Raw genomic sequence first — 16,793 nt, 5'->3', positions numbered from 1 at the left:
TAAAATTAAGGAATTATATTTATTAATTTTATAAATTAGTTTATTAAAATAATTATTTTATTAAAATAATTATTTTATTAAAATAATTATTTTATTGAATTATTTTATGAAAAAATATATAACTTTATATTAAATTTTAAAAAATAAAATTAATAAATGATGTTTATTAATTTAATGAATTATTTTATTAAAATAAAATAATGAATTATATTTATTAATTTAACAAATTATTTTAATAAAATAATTATTTTAATGAATTATTTTTTAAAATATATATAAATTTATTTTAAATTTTAAAAAATAAAATTTACAAATTATATTTATTAATTTAATAAATTATTTTATTAAAATAATTATTTTATTAAAAATATATAAATTTATTTTAAATTTTAAAAAATTATAAATAAATTATATTTATTTTTTGATATAATATGAATTTATTATCATTATTAATATTAATATTATTAATTTAATTTAATTTATTTGAATCAAGGGTAATATAGTAAATATAAAACTGGTTATATTTTATTCTCTCCAAATAAAGAAGTTGAACCAAATAATATTAGGTTATATTTTACACCCCATTACCTTGGTTATGTGATTACCTTTAATTACATAACCAAGGTTATTGATGATAATTTGAATCAAACGCGCCCTAAGAGTTATAACGTCGAAGTCTTCTCTTAGCTTTTTTCTTGTACCATGACAATTCTTACAGAGAATAATAAACATCAAAAGGCTCGCTGAGAATTGTCCTCACAAAACCACTATGATGTCTAAGTCATCGTGGTGTTTTGATGACAAAGGACAAAGTAATAAGAAAGATTGAGTTAGAGAGAGCTCTCCTTTTACGTGGAGCTTATACTTAGCCTTTTATAAGAGTGAAGTACCCGTAGAAATTATGGAAAGGTGAGGAAGAGATCATGGGTGAGTGGGAAATATGATCCTATCTATTTTAGAGAGATAGGGAAGAGATCAGGGTGAGTGAGAAATAAATTGATCACTAATTATGCAAAAACTCATCTAAGGAAATACACGCATGCAAACATAATTATAAATAAGACATAAATAATTTTATACCTTTTGAATGACGCGGAGCGGAAACAATATTAACTAGCAATCTTGAGCAAGGTTGTCTCTACTTGTATCCACGCTGAAATCTCCTCGAGATAACCTCTCTAAGTCACGTGTCGTATCTCCGCTGTGAAACTAGTTGAAGGGAGGAGACAAGCGATTTGAGAGAGGACCTACAGTTCGATTCTGTATTCGACGACTCAAAGCAACCCGACGATATGAATCAGATTGAACGGAGGGGATCACGCCTCCGTTCGAAGGTTGTATAGTTCGCTGTCAAGAAGGGGCGATGAACCAATATGGTGTAGATGTTCCAGTAGCAACAATTGCCTCGAAACAAAAATCAAATCGAAAGGAAGAAGCAATTCTTTTCATTGGAAAAACAATCGTTGCTTTTCCTTGTGTTCCTCTCTTCCACTGCAGATTTGCAACTTCCTTTGACTTTAGAACGGCCGACCCTTGGGAGGTACTAATCCTTGGAAGATTAGAAGCTAGTGATGAGCTTTGGAAGAGGCCCTATTGTAGGATCGAAGAGAGCGCTAGAGGAGGGTGAATAGCGCTATCTGTAGCATTTTTTGATTTTCATAAAGTTCATTCATTTTCGTTTGTAAATCCGATCGATCAGAGTAAAACAGCAAAAAATATTGCAGCAAAAATTGTAAAATACAAACACACAAAGAGACAAGGCTTTTTTACTTAGTTCACAGCCACAGGCTGCTACTCCAAGGCCCATGATCGTTTGATCATTTATGTTGGGCAATCCACTAAGAAACTCTCTTCTTACAAAAAGGAGTTTTTTCGATTACAGAAAATAGGAACGGTAAAAATATTACCATTCTTTAAAATTAAGTACAAAATCAAAATTGACTTACCGAAGTTGTAGAGTCGTAGTCTTTCTGTGCAGAACTTCGGCGTTACGATAACCTCCTGGATGATTCTTCGAACGCAGACAGTCATCGGTTTGCTCTGAGTTGATGTACTAAGGGATCTCCCTCGAAGCTCTTTTATAGGGCTTTTCGGGCGCCTGAAATCCTTTCCAAACGCCTCCACGCTATCCGTCGATCCACCATCTACACTGCTGACCCGGCACTTCTAGGCACCTGTATCCTTTTTCGGGCGCCTGTATACTGACGTGGAGGTTTCGGATAAACTTTGACCGCTGCAGTGTTTATCCGAATCCGAGCACCTAAAACCAATCTAGGCGCTTGGAAGCTGAGATGTCCCTACCATTGGGACTTTGCCACCTCACTGCTCTGCTGGTTTGGTTTTGCTGACGTCCAATCGCCTGGACCAAATCTATGCATCTGGATTCTGATCGCCTGGATTCTAGATAAGGGTGCTCAGAATCAAAGTTCCCGTCTCTCCATTCCTGCATTATAAGTTAGTACAAAGGAAAAGTAACAAGAAGGAGAAAATAGTTTTTGAACTGTTTATGGTCTTAACTTCGGATTTTCAATGAAATCCTGGGTTAGACCGACGACTACTGTTCCCACACTGAGAACGCTCCCTTACCTACTCCACTTGAGAGAATTTACCTGTTTGCATTCGGACTTGTTGGCTTAGTCTCGATCCTCGACCCCCAGGATTTGCTGTTAGACAATTGGTTCTCCTGACCTACCTAGACTTTTCCGCTAAATAACTGGTCCACCTGACCTGTCTGAACTTCCCACCATACATCTGGTCCATCTGACCTACTTGGACTTTCACCTGGTGCATTTGATCTGCTAAGACTTCTGCCTAATCCTTCAAACTAGGACTTCCCTTTGCCTAGTTTCCACTAGGACTTTCGTTGTCTAACCTCAACTAGGACTTTCCTGCGCTCCCTACACACTTAGATAAACACATCAGTACACACCACACACTTAACTTGAACCTCGTGCCATCATCAAAATCAAGGTTCGATCATTTTGTGCTCTCTGCACCAACCACTATGGCCGACGGCTACAAGAATCACCCTAATAATGGGCGATGGGGGCGGCGACAAACTTTTTGTTGTGGGCGGCGACAAGAGAGGAAGAAGAGGAGTTTGTAGTTTGTATTGGATTTTAAAACATAACAATTAGATTTTTAAACCAAACTCCTATCTTTTAGTTGATAACTTTAATTAAAATCTTCATAAGAGAAATATTTATAAGTGCTTAATAGAAAATTTTCGTTAAGAAATATTAACAGAATTTGTTAAACCAAACTCCTATCTTTTAGGCTCAAGTATGGTTCAAAATCAAACCACCTTTAATTAAAACCAAACAAATCAGTTTATAATTAAATCAGTGGTACCTAGTAGTACATCATGACCTCCAATTAATCGAAAAATAAATCACAGTTGATTCCAAAATCACTTTTGAACCCTTCAGTAGTTATGGTTGATCGTGCCTATATTTCTTTTTCCCATCTTATATTCGCTTAATTCAGGACATGATCTATGTGCCAGTCTTCACTAGATTTCTTTCACCTTTGCCTAGTTTCCACTAGGACTTTCGTTGTCTAGCCTCAACTAGGACTTTCCTACGCTCCCTACATACTTAGATAAACACATCAGTACACACCACACACTTAACTTGAACCTCGTGCCATCATCAAAACTAAGGTTCGATCATCTGGTACTCCCTGCACCAACACCTATGGCCAACGGCTACAAGAATCACCCTAATAATGGGCGATGGGGGCGGCGACAAACTTCTTGTTGTGGGCGGTGACAAGAGAGGAAGAAGAGGAGTTTGTATTGGATTTTTAAAACATAACAATTAGATTTTTAATCCCTTGTTGATAACTCTTCATAAGAGATATATTTATAAGTGCTTAATAGAAAATTTCCGTTAAGAAATATTAACAGAATTTGTTAAACCAAACTCCTATCTTTTAGGCTCAAGTTTGGTTCAAAACCAAACCACCTTTAATTAAAACCAAACCAATTAGTTTATAATTAAATCAAAGAGGGCTCATTTTTTCTTCAAAAGACGTGGTCCATTCGCGCTTTCTTTCCGATAAAATATCTTCTATATATATCCTTAGTCTAATCCAACTAGACTCAATCTCTCTCAATCTAAGAATCCAATTCTCAAACTCGTTTTATGTCTCTTGAATATAAACTAGTAGTGTGTGTGACCTTATATGTTCCCAATTTATGTTGATCATCCATAATTAACCATTAATTACGAATCGATCATGAGTGGTACCTAGTAGTACATCATGACCTCCAATTAATCGAAAAATAAATCACAGTTGATTTCAAAACCACTTTTGAACCCTTCAGCAGTTACGGTTGATTGTGCCTATATTTCTTTCATCATCTTATATCCACTTAATTCAGGACATGATCTATGTGCTAGTCTTCACTAGATTGACTATGTCACACTTAACCCAAGCAGTAGTTCCTTATCCTATGGATTCAAGTTACTGAAAATAATTGTCCAAGAGGATCATCTTCTTGATGCGTTATTGCTTTGGCTAAAGATTTACAAGTAACAATCCTAATAAGTAGTCATAAGGTATACGTCTCCTAATTAAAAGAGTGATAAATCCTCTATTGGCTACTCAAATACCTTTAGGCACTTCAGTTTATACCCAATCATCCCAGGTCTACACCTCCGTAGAAATGCTTACTTGAGATTTCAAAGTATAAGTCTCCATGACCAAGATGACTTGAATACCTAAAGTCAAAGAAAACTTGCACTCAAGCTGCAATGAAATCTTTATATACATTCATAGAATCATATGAAATCTCATGATAGGTCACTCCTAATGAACTAGTTACTCTTAACCAACATCCATATGTTAACTCTCAACATCCCAATATTTTCAGCTAGCGAGGATCGACTATTTGGCAAAATCAAGGAGTCTAACATATGTTAGTCTCACAAATTGACGATGTCCAATCTCATCAATTCATCGACTAAGAAATATTTCAATACGTATATAATTGCACATATAGAGATACTCACTAATTGTAATCCAATCATAATTTCTCTCATACTATGCATTGTATTGTGCACATCAGTAATTGAATTTAAGATCAAATCAAATACATAGAGAATGTATACTCAAATAGTGATTTTATTTATCTAATAAATAATATAATATTTAAGATGATTATTTTATAACACTCTCAAATATAACATCAACTCGGGAAGTCAGAAAATTGGGCATCGAAGAGCTAGGCTTGACCAGCAGCTCGAGTGCTCAGTTCGGTCGACTCAGCTTGGGAAGTTAAGAGTTGGAGTTGTAGTGTTCGGCTTTGGAAGTTTGAAAGTCGGGAGTCAAAGTGCTTGGCTCAGAAAGTCGAGAAGATAGGAGTGAGAGATCTTGGCTCCAGCAGTTAGCTCAAGTGCTCAGTTCGACTGGCTCAAGTTGGGATGTCATGAGTCAAAGTGTTCGGCTCGAGAAAGTCGGGAAGCTGAGAGTTTGAGAGGTCAGCTTTATTGGGATCATCCCAGTGTAATGCGCGTGTTTTTACGTTTCAAAAACGTGCGCAACAGAAATAAAATAATAATAATTATACAAATAATTACAACACATGCATGCATAATAAGGAAACAGTAAGTGCAAGATATAGCAAAAATTTAAATTTTTTACAGGATTAATTATTCTTCGCGTACCTCATGTATGACGCTAAGCAAGAAGGGCATCAATCGCACAGTCCTCGTCTGAGTCCCGCCTCTACTGGTGATCCACGCGAAGTGATCTAGTACAAGATATAGCAAAAATTTAAATTTTTTACAAGATTAATTATTCTTCATGTACCTCACATATGACGCTAAGCAGGAAGGGCATCAATCGCACGGTCCTCATCTGAGTCCGACCTCTATTGGTGATCCATGCGAAGTGATCTTCAGGACGGCTTCCAAAGCCTCAAGTCGCGTCATAATCTTCGGTACTAGCCGACGAGCAATAACGGCTGATACGAGAGAAAACCCTAATATCAGAAATACGCAACAACACACGTTGCGATCATTTTCGGAGTTTTCTATCATCGGGAATCATAAATCCGACAATACAAAACACAAAAAAATCACCGGAACACTTTTCAAGAAGTGGAAATGCCATAGGCACACGGCAAAAACCTCTACTAACTAACTACAGTCTTGAAAAATTGTAACTTCTTCGTCCAACGAAGAATTCCATGAAAGCTTTTCCGGCAAACTGTTCGACGACAGCAATTGAAGTTTTGGGAACCCCAAAGTGGCAGCACCTTCACCTTTTATCGATACCCTAGCTGGCCGGCGGTGGAGCAGGGTGGCAACGACAACGGTGGTGAGAAAACAGGGCAAAGGCGATGGTGGCCGTGAAGGCGTTGGAATTTTGTCCTATTTAATTTCTCCCAGATAAAAAAAAAATTGAATAAGGACAGAACCTTTCCAAGCAACTCACATGTTTGATCAGATATGTGCTTAATCGATCAAGCAAATTCTTGACCAATCGAAGCACACCTTGATTGAAGCATAAGATCGTTGGACTATTATATTGGTATTCAGGATCCATACAAAGGAATAATTACGCAGCGAAATATTAAACAAGTCATACCTTTCTTCGAGATTGTATGGATGAGAGTTTGTACCCGAAAACCTCTTGATCTTCTATTTTATTCCTCTCCTCTTCTTGGACGTCGTGTGGGCGATGATCTACCAAGACAATGACCACCCACTCTTCTTTTCCTCCAAACCAAACCGTCAGCCACAACTTAAGGAAGAAGCTTGGAGTTGCCTCCTCTTCCTCTCTTCTTCTCTTCCTCTCTTCCTCTCTTCCTCTCCTCTCCTCTCTTCTTTGGGCACCGGCCCTGAGCAAGGAGAAGGAAGAGCCTAAAGGAGGCGCTGGCCCTAAGCAAGGAGAAGGAAGATCCTAAAGGAGGCGCCGACCCTAATCAAGGAGAAGCAAGGTGGAGTTGACATCGGCCCTAGCAAGGGAAAACCAAGGTGGAGGTGGCGCCGGCCCTAGCAAGGGAAAACAACAATTGAATTGTATTTTTAGGCACCCCTCATCCTCCTTTTATAGCCTTGCTGCCTTAGGAAGTTTAGGAAAAAAATAACAGAATTACCAGAATTTTATTTATTTCTTTAATTTGTCAAAGGGTGAGATTTATTCGTTAAATCAATAGGCACGATGAGTTGAGAGATAGTGTCATTTATATGGTGTGTTATTGATTATAGAAAGAATCTGTATCCTAATTATTTAGGCTGATGATGTCCCCTTGAGGAGCTCATAAGGATTATCATGTAAACCCTGCAAGTGGACTTAGTCCGGCATGATAATAAAGTTGAGTGGTACTACTCTTAGAATTTGATGTTAATTAATTGAGTTGTCAGTAACTCATTTAATTAACGGACATACGATATCTTAAACACAGGGAGATTAATGCACTCATAATAAGAAGGAGCTCATATTGTAATATGGGATTGATGCGGTAGTTCAATAATAACCCTTTAGTGGTATGAGTTATTATTGATGGACTTAAGTTGGGTGTTCGGGCCGAACACAGGAAGCCCAAGCCCATCAGGAGGCCTAGACCAATTCCTCCTCTAGGTCCCTGTTGTAGCCTCTAGATAAAGCCTCGTATCCATCCAACAGAATTTCTGTTATCCAACAGAATTCTGTTAATTTTGTTATCTAACCAAATTCTGTTAATTCTGTTATTTTTTTCCTAAACTTCCTAAGGCGGCAAGGCTATAAAAGGAGGATGAGGGGGCGCCTAAAAATACAATTCAATTGTTGTTCTCCCTTGCTAGGGCCGACGCCACCTCTACCTTGGTTTTCCCTTGCTAGGGCCAGCGCCAACTCCACCTTGCTTCTCCTTGATTAGGGCCAGCGCCTCCTTTAGGATCTTCCTTCTCCTTGCTTAGGGTCGGCGCCTCCTTTAGGCTCTTCCTTCTCCTTGCTTAAGGCCGGCACCCAAAGAAGAGAGGAGAGGAGAGGAAGAGAGGAAGATAAGAAGAGAGGAAGAGGAGGCAACTCTAAGCTTCTTCCTTGAGTTGTGGCCGGCGGTTTGGTTTGGAGGAAAAGAAGAGTGGGTGGTTATTGTCTTGGTAGATCATCACCCACATGACGTCCAAGAAGAGGAAAGAAATATAACAGAAGATCAAGAGGTTTTCAGGTACAAACTCTCATCCATACAATCTCGAAGAAAGGTATGACTTGTTTAATATTTCGCTGCGTAGTTATTTCTTTGTATTCCTTTGTATGGATCCTGAATACCAATACAAGAGTCCAACGATCTTATGCTTCGATCAAGGTGTGCTTCGATTGGTCAAGAACTTGCTTGATCGATCAAGCACATGTTTGATTGAACATGTGGGTTGCTTGGAAAAGTTCTATCCTTGTTCAATTTTTTTTTGTCTGGGAGAAATTGAACATGACAGAATTCCAGCGCCTTCAAGTGGTATTAGAGCATAAGTTCTGATTCTGTGTGATTGGTTTCAGTTAAATTTATGCTCTTTTCATATATAAATTTAGGTTGGATAATAGTAGGATGTGCAAAAGATTAACTCTGTGGTTGCAGGATTGCTAGTTCCAACTATTAATCGGGAGTAAGCAGGAGATAGGGAAGAAGAATCGATACCTATTCTTGGCTCCTTCTCCGACGAACATTTCCTCCGGCGGTCGACAGATCAGGCTCAAGCTTTGTCACGGCGGCGACGGTGAAAAATAGGCAAAAGGGGGGAGGTTAGGGTTCTCCTCTCTTCTCTCTCGCTCGTGCTTGGATCGCCTCAACCTTCCTCCCCTTTTATCCTTGCTGTCGGTGAGAAGAAATCAGCAAGAAGATCGGGCAACAGCGGCGACGTCCACTCCATTAGACGCGGTCACCGCCCGAGGAGGTCGGGCCGCGATCGGGAGATCGCGGCTCGTGTGGGTCGAGCCGGGAGAAGAAAAGAAAAAACCAATTTTGATTGAATCGGGTTCGGGTCAAGCACTGTAGCATATCAGTTTGCATTTGGTTTGCTTAGTTCAATGACCAAACGATCTCCAATTTGACTCAAGCAAGTTTTATTTGATTCGTCTTCTCGAGATAAATCTGGTCATCCCTTTTATTTTGCCAAAATAGTTTTCATTATAAATCAAACCAAGTTGGTTTAGTTTTGGTTTAACATCAAATCATTTGATTCAACAACCAAGCTTCTTCTGATTTGAACCAAATAATTTTTTCTCGTTGTTTGGTCCAACCAAATCAACATTATCTCGATTTGAGAATCCAATTCTCAAACTCATTTTAAGTCCTTCAGAAAACTTCTTATTTGTGTGACCCAATAGGTTCTCACTTATGTTAGCCATGCGTAATTAACCATTAATTGTGAAACGATCATGAGTGACACCTAGTAGTACATCATGATCCTCAATTAATCAAAAAATCAACAATTATTTCATAATGATTTCTAAACCTTTCAACTGCTTTAATAAATGTGTCTTAGCTTGTTCCCTTCACTGTCCTATACTCACTCGGTTCAGGACATGGTATGTCTGTATCAGTCCACACTAGGCTGACTACGTCAACCTAGTCCAAGCTATTTTCTTGTCCCATGGATTCAAGTTACTTGTACATGTGTGTAAGAGTGTCATACTCTTGACATGTGTTGCTTTGGCCAAAGATTTTGAGTAACAATCCCAAAAAACGGTCGTAGGATATACGTCTCTCTTAGCAGAGAGCAATGAATCCTCTGTGGGTTATTCAGACACCTTCAGACACTTCGACTTATACCCAATCATCTCGGGTCCATACCTTATTAAAGATGTATGTTTAAGATGTCAAAGTATAAGCCTCCATGACCAAGGTGACTTGAATACCGCAAGTCCAAAGAAACTCGTACTTAAGTTGCATTGAGATCTTCGTTGATATATACTTAAAAAACCATACGAAATCTTAAGGCATATCACTCCAATGAACTGATTACCCTTAATCAACATTCACGTTTATCTCTCAACATCCAATGTCTCTAGCTAGTGAGATTGACTACTTGTTGAACTAAGGTGTTTAAACGTGCTAATCTTAACAGAATCGATGACGTTCGTAATTGTCAATTTATCGACTAGGGATAATTTCAATACATTTATAATTACACATGTAAAGATCCTCACAAGTTGTGATCCAATCATAAATTTTCTCATGCTATGAATCATATTGTGGACATTCAGTAATCAAGTTTAAGATCCAATCAAACGTAAGAAATTACACACTTAAAAAGTGAACTTTATTTATTATTAAACAATTTAATAATACAACCATAAGGTAATTGTCTTAGGACACCTCTCAAACATAACAAACTCTCATTTGGTCTAATGTTAATCGCCATGATATCTAATACCATACGTCTCTATGAGTTCCTCAAATCTACTTTGAGATAGAAGTTTCGTCAAAGGATCTGTTAAGTTTCTTTCGTTGGGAATCTTCTCGATTTGAATTTTTCTTCTACTAATGATTTCTCTGATCAACTCATTTATAATTGGAACTCGATCACACTTAAAAAATTATATAGGCATTTTACCGTTGCACCATAGTCCGAAGAACTACTCTTCCTATCTTTTAAGTTCTTGAGCAAAAGCGAATTGACTTCAATCATTTCCCTTTCATCCAATGTTTCTAAAAAAGGTAAACGGATGATAGATTGTCGATACTCATGCTATCTGATCTGGTAGAGTTATTTAGCGATTACATGGACGACGGGTATAACAGGGTGTAGGGAAAGGAGAATAAAGATAGGTATCGATTAATAAACGAGAGTTATTTCAAGGATCCTAAGTAAACTCCCGACCCCATACTTCGATCTCGGTATGCTTCCTTAGGCATATGCCAACTTTATATGTTGGTCTCGATATGCTTTCTTAAGCATATGCCGACCTTCCTCTTCGGTCTCGGTATGTTTCCTTAAGCATACGCCGATCTTATATGTCGGTCTCGATATACTTCCTTAAGCATACGCCGACCTCAGGACTTGGTCTCGGCACACCTCCTATTTCACATGCTGACCTCATGACTCGGTCTCAGCATTACGCGCCGACCTCAGGACTCGGTTCCAGCATCATGCACCGACCTCAGGACTCGGTCCCAGCATCACGCGCCGACCTCATGACTTGGTCCCGTCACACCTCCCACATCGCCCGCCGACCTCATGACTCGGTCTTAGCGCGATTCCTGCATTCAAGATCAACTTCCTACATATGATATTTATCAAAGACATGGTCGTTCCGTCTAATTCGGAGAGCACAGAATTGATCCCTCCACGAAAACAGGAACACATTCTTGAATATGTATAAACAGATAGAGTACTATCTCCGAAGCAGAAGAGGTACATTAGAATATTTCTCAAATGGTTGATAATACTACGGAACGGAAGACAGTTGCTATAAAAAGGTAGTCCATGCCGCTGGACACAAGTACACACACATATCTACTCTAATTTCCTCAAGTTATTAAACTCCTTCATGCCGAATCCTAATTTGAGCATCGGAGTAGTTTGTCGGAATCCAACCCCCACGGCATTCTAATCCTCTTTTTGAGTAATTTTCAAGATCTCTATTCTTTCCAGATGACTCTTTTCGAGGAACGTGCATATCGACTCAGCCTTGAACCAACGTTTGAATCATCTATGATGTATTGATCGGAACACTATCCTTTCATCATCTCCTAAATTGAGTACGTTCCAAGATGTAAACATAAAATTCTTAGTGCATTAATTTGTAAAAAGTGAATTTATTTGAATGTTAATGTAAAAAATCAGGACCATCCACTTCCATGGCGAGGCAAATTCTCCATTTTTGTATTTCATGAGGTGCAATACGCAAATATCCCATGATCACCTCGCCTCCTTGTTTTTCTTTCACAGGCCAGCCTTCGACAAAGATACCATCCGCCTCCTTCGATTCATCCGGTCAAGTGGGCCTGGGCGACGTTCCACCGTTGGATCAAAAATCGACGGTCGGGTCACCGGATCCCCTTCCCTCACATCTCTCTGCCTCCTTCGTAGCACTGCAGTTCGCACCGATCTCCACCGCTACCTCGTGTCCGCCGGCGATCGACGCGTCGGAGACAGAAATCTGAGGTTCGGTAACTCCTATCCCCGTGCCGAAGGATCATTCTTGTCGCTGCTTCCGGATTCGTTTTCCTGACTGCATCTGCGGCACCTCGTTCGCATCGTCAAAATATCGTAGCAGAAATGTTAGATTTGTTGCTTTCTTCTGTTCGTCAATCACGTCCTTGCCTTCCTGGGCGTTTACTTTGTGTCAACAGGGATCATTTTTAGGAGAATTTTTTAGGTTTCTTTGCTAATCGGATGAATACCTCGTAAAGTGTTGATGAATTCCATTTTTGTTTATGGGAATCGGATTTTTCTTTCTCATTTTTTAATTTGGGAGTGAACGGACGATGAGGGGGAGAAGCGTTGATTCCTCTGGGACGAGAAAGTGGAAGCTTTCTCATGCTCTGTTGGCGATTGGATCAATCTACTTGATCTTCATCTCGTTCAAGTTCCACCATTTTCTGGAGATTGCTAACGCGTTGAGTGGGGACGATAGCTTCTCTGGGCTCGACCGGCCGGTCAATGACCTTACCTACGCCCATCTACAGCTTGTTGGACACAGAAACCCCGTTTTGCTCCACCATGATACCTTCCACCGGAAACTGGAGGACAGCTGGAATCTCGCTCCCGGCCAAGAAAAGGATCAGTCTTCCCATCTATCTGCACCGATAACGCTGCTCCGGTCTCGGTTTGGCTACAAATACAAATCATCTGGCAACCTGACGCAGTTGGAGGAGATGGTCAATGAGGCATGGGTGCTAGGAGAGAAGGCTTGGGATGACGTGAAGAGTTATGATCTGGAAAGCGGCATGGATCGACTGCCTGTTGGGGAAGAAAAACCTGTATCTTGCCCATCTTCACTGGCAAAGAGTTCAGCTGAGATGGACATTGATAGTGATGGGGACCTCCTGGTCTTTCTTCCCTGTGGTTTAGCAGTAGGCTCTTCGATCACAGTTGTCGGCAAACCTAATGAAGCACATAAGGAATATGTCCCTCAACTGGCAAGGATGAGGCAGGGGGATGGATTTGTCTGGGTCTCGCAGTTTATGTTGGAACTGCAGGGACTGAGGGTGGTGGATGGTGAGGACCCGCCGAAGATCCTTCATTTGAATCCCAGAGTCAGGGGTGATTGGAGCAAGAAGCCTATTCTCGAGCTCAACTCGTGTTATCGAATGCAATGGGGTACATCAATCAGGTGCGATGGTTTACCTTCACGGGATGAAGATGACACAGGTATCATATTGTTATGTATTCTAGCTGCAATTGCTTGGACCCTTACTCTGCTTTTTGTTATCTGTTTGTTCCTCCTGCTGCATGCCTTGGATTGCATTACTTTACCAAACGTGATACTTCAAACTAGTTCTCCTACAAATTCCTCAGCATTTATACATTGTGTATCAGAAAACCTGCAGTTGTCGTGCTGCACTTCAAGAAACCCTGCTACAAGCCAATAAATAATAAATTATATAAGTTCATCAATTGTTCAACAGTCATAATTAAGGAAATTAGGCACCTGAAAAGATGTTCATATTCTTTTTTATTCGCCTCAATGCATAGGCATTCAGTTTTGAGTTTTCTTGAGATTTTAGATGCAAGCAAGGCTTTTTGAAGGCAATGTAAGACAGTTTGTTGAGTTAATGCGACAATTATTTCATCACTTCTTTGATGCTTCACTTGTGGATTAGGTGCTATTAGGATGTTAGAAATGCAAATAGAGACCCAAGGGCAGTAACTGACATATACTGTGGCTTATTGTAACTGTTGCCATTTTTGCAGCATGTATTCCCTGACTATTTGATATGCATAATTGCATATAATAATGCATCGTTTTTTATTAACCTACATTGATGGCCATTGCTGAATAGTTTTTGCAAAAATTCAACTGCTGTACTACTTGATTTTGTTGAGGAGCAAAATGTAATATCGTCTACTTGAACAAGCTAATTGAGAGTTTCATCAAGATTTCAAATTGATACTATTGTTATAGAGGCCATTACTGTGGATGCCTCCTTTTAGGAGGCATATGTATTTAACTGGTTCGTTCATGCTTGGATGTGACTTTGCTATTTGTGCTGTTTAAGATGACCAATAGATCAGCGTTGGACTAATCCTCCTGAATTCTTCTTCAACAATGAACTAGAATATTTATGAAATGTAAATGCTTCTTAGATGCCCTTTTTAAACCTTCATTTAATGCAAGGGAGAATATCTCCATCCTACATCTTATGCAAGGGAGAATTACTTTAAACTCCTTTTACCTAATTCTTATAGGTTATAACTTTTCAACTCTTCTCTTAAAATGTTTGGATTATAATTCAGGCATTTTTTAGATTGGTGTGAGAATGCAAAGAGAAAAGAGTATGGATGGCACTTAGAGATGCTTACCATTTTAAGGTTCTTATTGTAGTAGTTCTATGTTAATCGGTATCTGGTCTTCATTAATCTTGTTTTGGGAAAATAATGTCATATTTTTTTAATAAATGATAATGTTGAATAACTGTGACTAGATCTAAGTCATAGCACCTTATTTTACCAATATGAGGACGATGATTTACAATTGGCAATGTATTCCTTTGAAACTCATATGATCATGTATGACTAGCATGTACAATTTCAATCGTTTCTTTTTGGACAGTCGATGGATTTAGAAAATGTGAAAAGTGGGCTCGGAGTGATATGATAGATTCGAAAGAATCGCGAAGTACTTCTTGGCTTAGTAGATTTATAGGTCGTGCGAAGAAGCCAGAAATGACATGGTCTTTTCCTTTTGTGGAAGGCCAGCTGTTTGTCTTAACTATACAAGCTGGTGTTGAAGGATATCATATTTATGTCGGGGGAAGACATATAGCTTCATTCTCATATCGACCGGTAAACAAGTTGTTAAGCTTGAGTCATCCATATTCAATATGGTTTGTAACAGAATATTTGTCATTGAATAGCTTGTCTGTTCTGCAGGGCTTCACTCTTGAAGATGCAACTGGCTTAGCAATAAAAGGAGATGTTAATGTACACTCTGTATATGTCACTTCGCTTCCACCATCTCATCCTAGTTTTTCACCTGATCGTGTTCTTGAAATGTCGGAGAATTGGAGGTCCCCTCCTTTGCCCGATAGGTCAATAGATCTTTTTGTTGGAATTATTTCTGCTTCAAATCATTTTGCTGAACGCATGGCTGTTAGAAAAACTTGGTTGCAATCACCTCAGATAAAATCATCTAGTGTGGTGGCTCGCTTCTTTGTTGCTCTGGTAAATTTCATATTTGCTCTGCACAATGAACAACGATATATTCTAAGTGCACACAGAGAGTAGATTGTGTCAGTGTAATTTTGAATCTGACTTTTGCTGTTTGAATGCATTTTTAGAACCCACGGAAGGAGGTCAATGCCATGCTGAAGAAAGAAGCAGAATATTTCAGGGATGTTGTAATCTTGCCATTTATGGATCATTATGAATTGGTGGTTCTTAAGACAATTGCGATATGTGATTATGGTGTAAGTTAACAAGTTCATCTTTTGTATTAACCGTCGGTCGCATCATCTTTCATCTCCATGTCCAGTGTTTAGTGATCTCTTATTCTTCAGGTTCATAATGTGACGACTCCATTCATTATGAAGTGTGATGACGACTCTTTCGTACGACTAGATATTGTCTTAAAAGAAATTAAGAGGATCGATACCAAAGGACCATTGTACATGGGGAACCTAAATCTCTTGCATAGACCACTCAGGAATGGGAAGTGGGCTGTGACATATGAGGTATGACAACCGAAATCTTTAGCTCTTTGATGGATCGTTTTCTGTTGCCTAATTCTCAGCTTGCCACTTTGTCTATTGCAATTCGTTCCAGTTGGAATAGTATCTTTGTATCTTTCACATTGCATTAGACGAAAAGATTAGTCTTATGTGCTATCGCACTTATGAAATAAATGGTTTAGTCAAACAATTTGATAACTACGTTCCTGAATGAAAACTAATTTCTGAAACTCTTCGCTTTGATTTGTTTTGTGGCTTTGATATAGGAATGGCCCCGAGTATATATACCCCCCATATGCAAACGGACCCGGTTATATAATTTCAAGAGATATTGCAAGCTTCGTCAATTCTCACCACACCAATCAAAGTCTAAGGGTGAGAAACACATGCCTCAAGCGATTGTGAAACTATAACAAAACTCGATGCCATCTGATAGAATCTTGTTTATGTTCTTGCAGCTGTTCAAGATGGAAGATGTAAGCATGGGTATGTGGGTGGAACAGTTCAATGCCTCGAGCACGGTACAGTACTCCCATAGTTGGAAGTTTTGTCAGTATGGATGCATAGAGAACTACTATACCGCACACTATCAATCTCCGAGGCAAATGCTTTGCCTTTGGGACAAGCTGGTGAGCGGGCGAGCCCAGTGTTGTAACTTTAAATGACAATTTTGGCAAGTTTTGTTTTGTTTTTGCAGTCTTTGTGATCGACTAAGCAAAGTTGGATTACTAGTTAGAGCATCATTATCATCTAGTTCCCTCATCTTCTGAGGGATTTGTTGCACGAATGTATATGTTTCCTTTTAAATTCTGTTTTACTTTGTCTAATATCGATAACTTGGCAATTTTGCGATGCAAAAGATGTTGAATGATAGTTAGTTGTGATGATTTTGATGAGTTGTTTGGAGGCTTTTCGTGTGAAATCTAGTAGGCTTTGAGCATATCTGTTCTTGTAGGATTTGGGAGCGGCT

General features: G+C 39.0%; 1 protein-coding gene across 1 annotated transcript; it reads left to right on the top strand.

Moving 5' to 3' along the window:
* The first annotated feature begins 11,915 nt into the window (after positions 1 to 11,915).
* On the top strand, positions 11,916 to 16,566 carry LOC141834843 (hydroxyproline O-galactosyltransferase GALT2-like). Its single transcript, XM_074722222.1, is given in 8 exon segments — positions 11,916 to 13,304; positions 14,707 to 14,939; positions 15,027 to 15,317; positions 15,434 to 15,562; positions 15,653 to 15,826; positions 16,090 to 16,095; positions 16,097 to 16,198; positions 16,282 to 16,566. Coding segments are annotated over 8 exon segments (2,028 nt in total). The 5' UTR covers positions 11,916 to 12,418; the 3' UTR covers positions 16,489 to 16,566.
* The last annotated feature ends 227 nt before the right edge of the window (positions 16,567 to 16,793 follow it).

This window comes from Curcuma longa, chromosome 9, assembly GCF_044706935.1.
Source record: "Curcuma longa cultivar G26 ecotype Majalengka, Jawa Barat chromosome 9, ITB_CL_G26_1.1, whole genome shotgun sequence".
Lineage (NCBI taxonomy): Eukaryota > Viridiplantae > Streptophyta > Magnoliopsida > Zingiberales > Zingiberaceae > Curcuma > Curcuma longa.
Note: the sequence above shows the minus strand (reverse complement) of the source record. Positions and strands in the feature narration are given on the sequence as shown.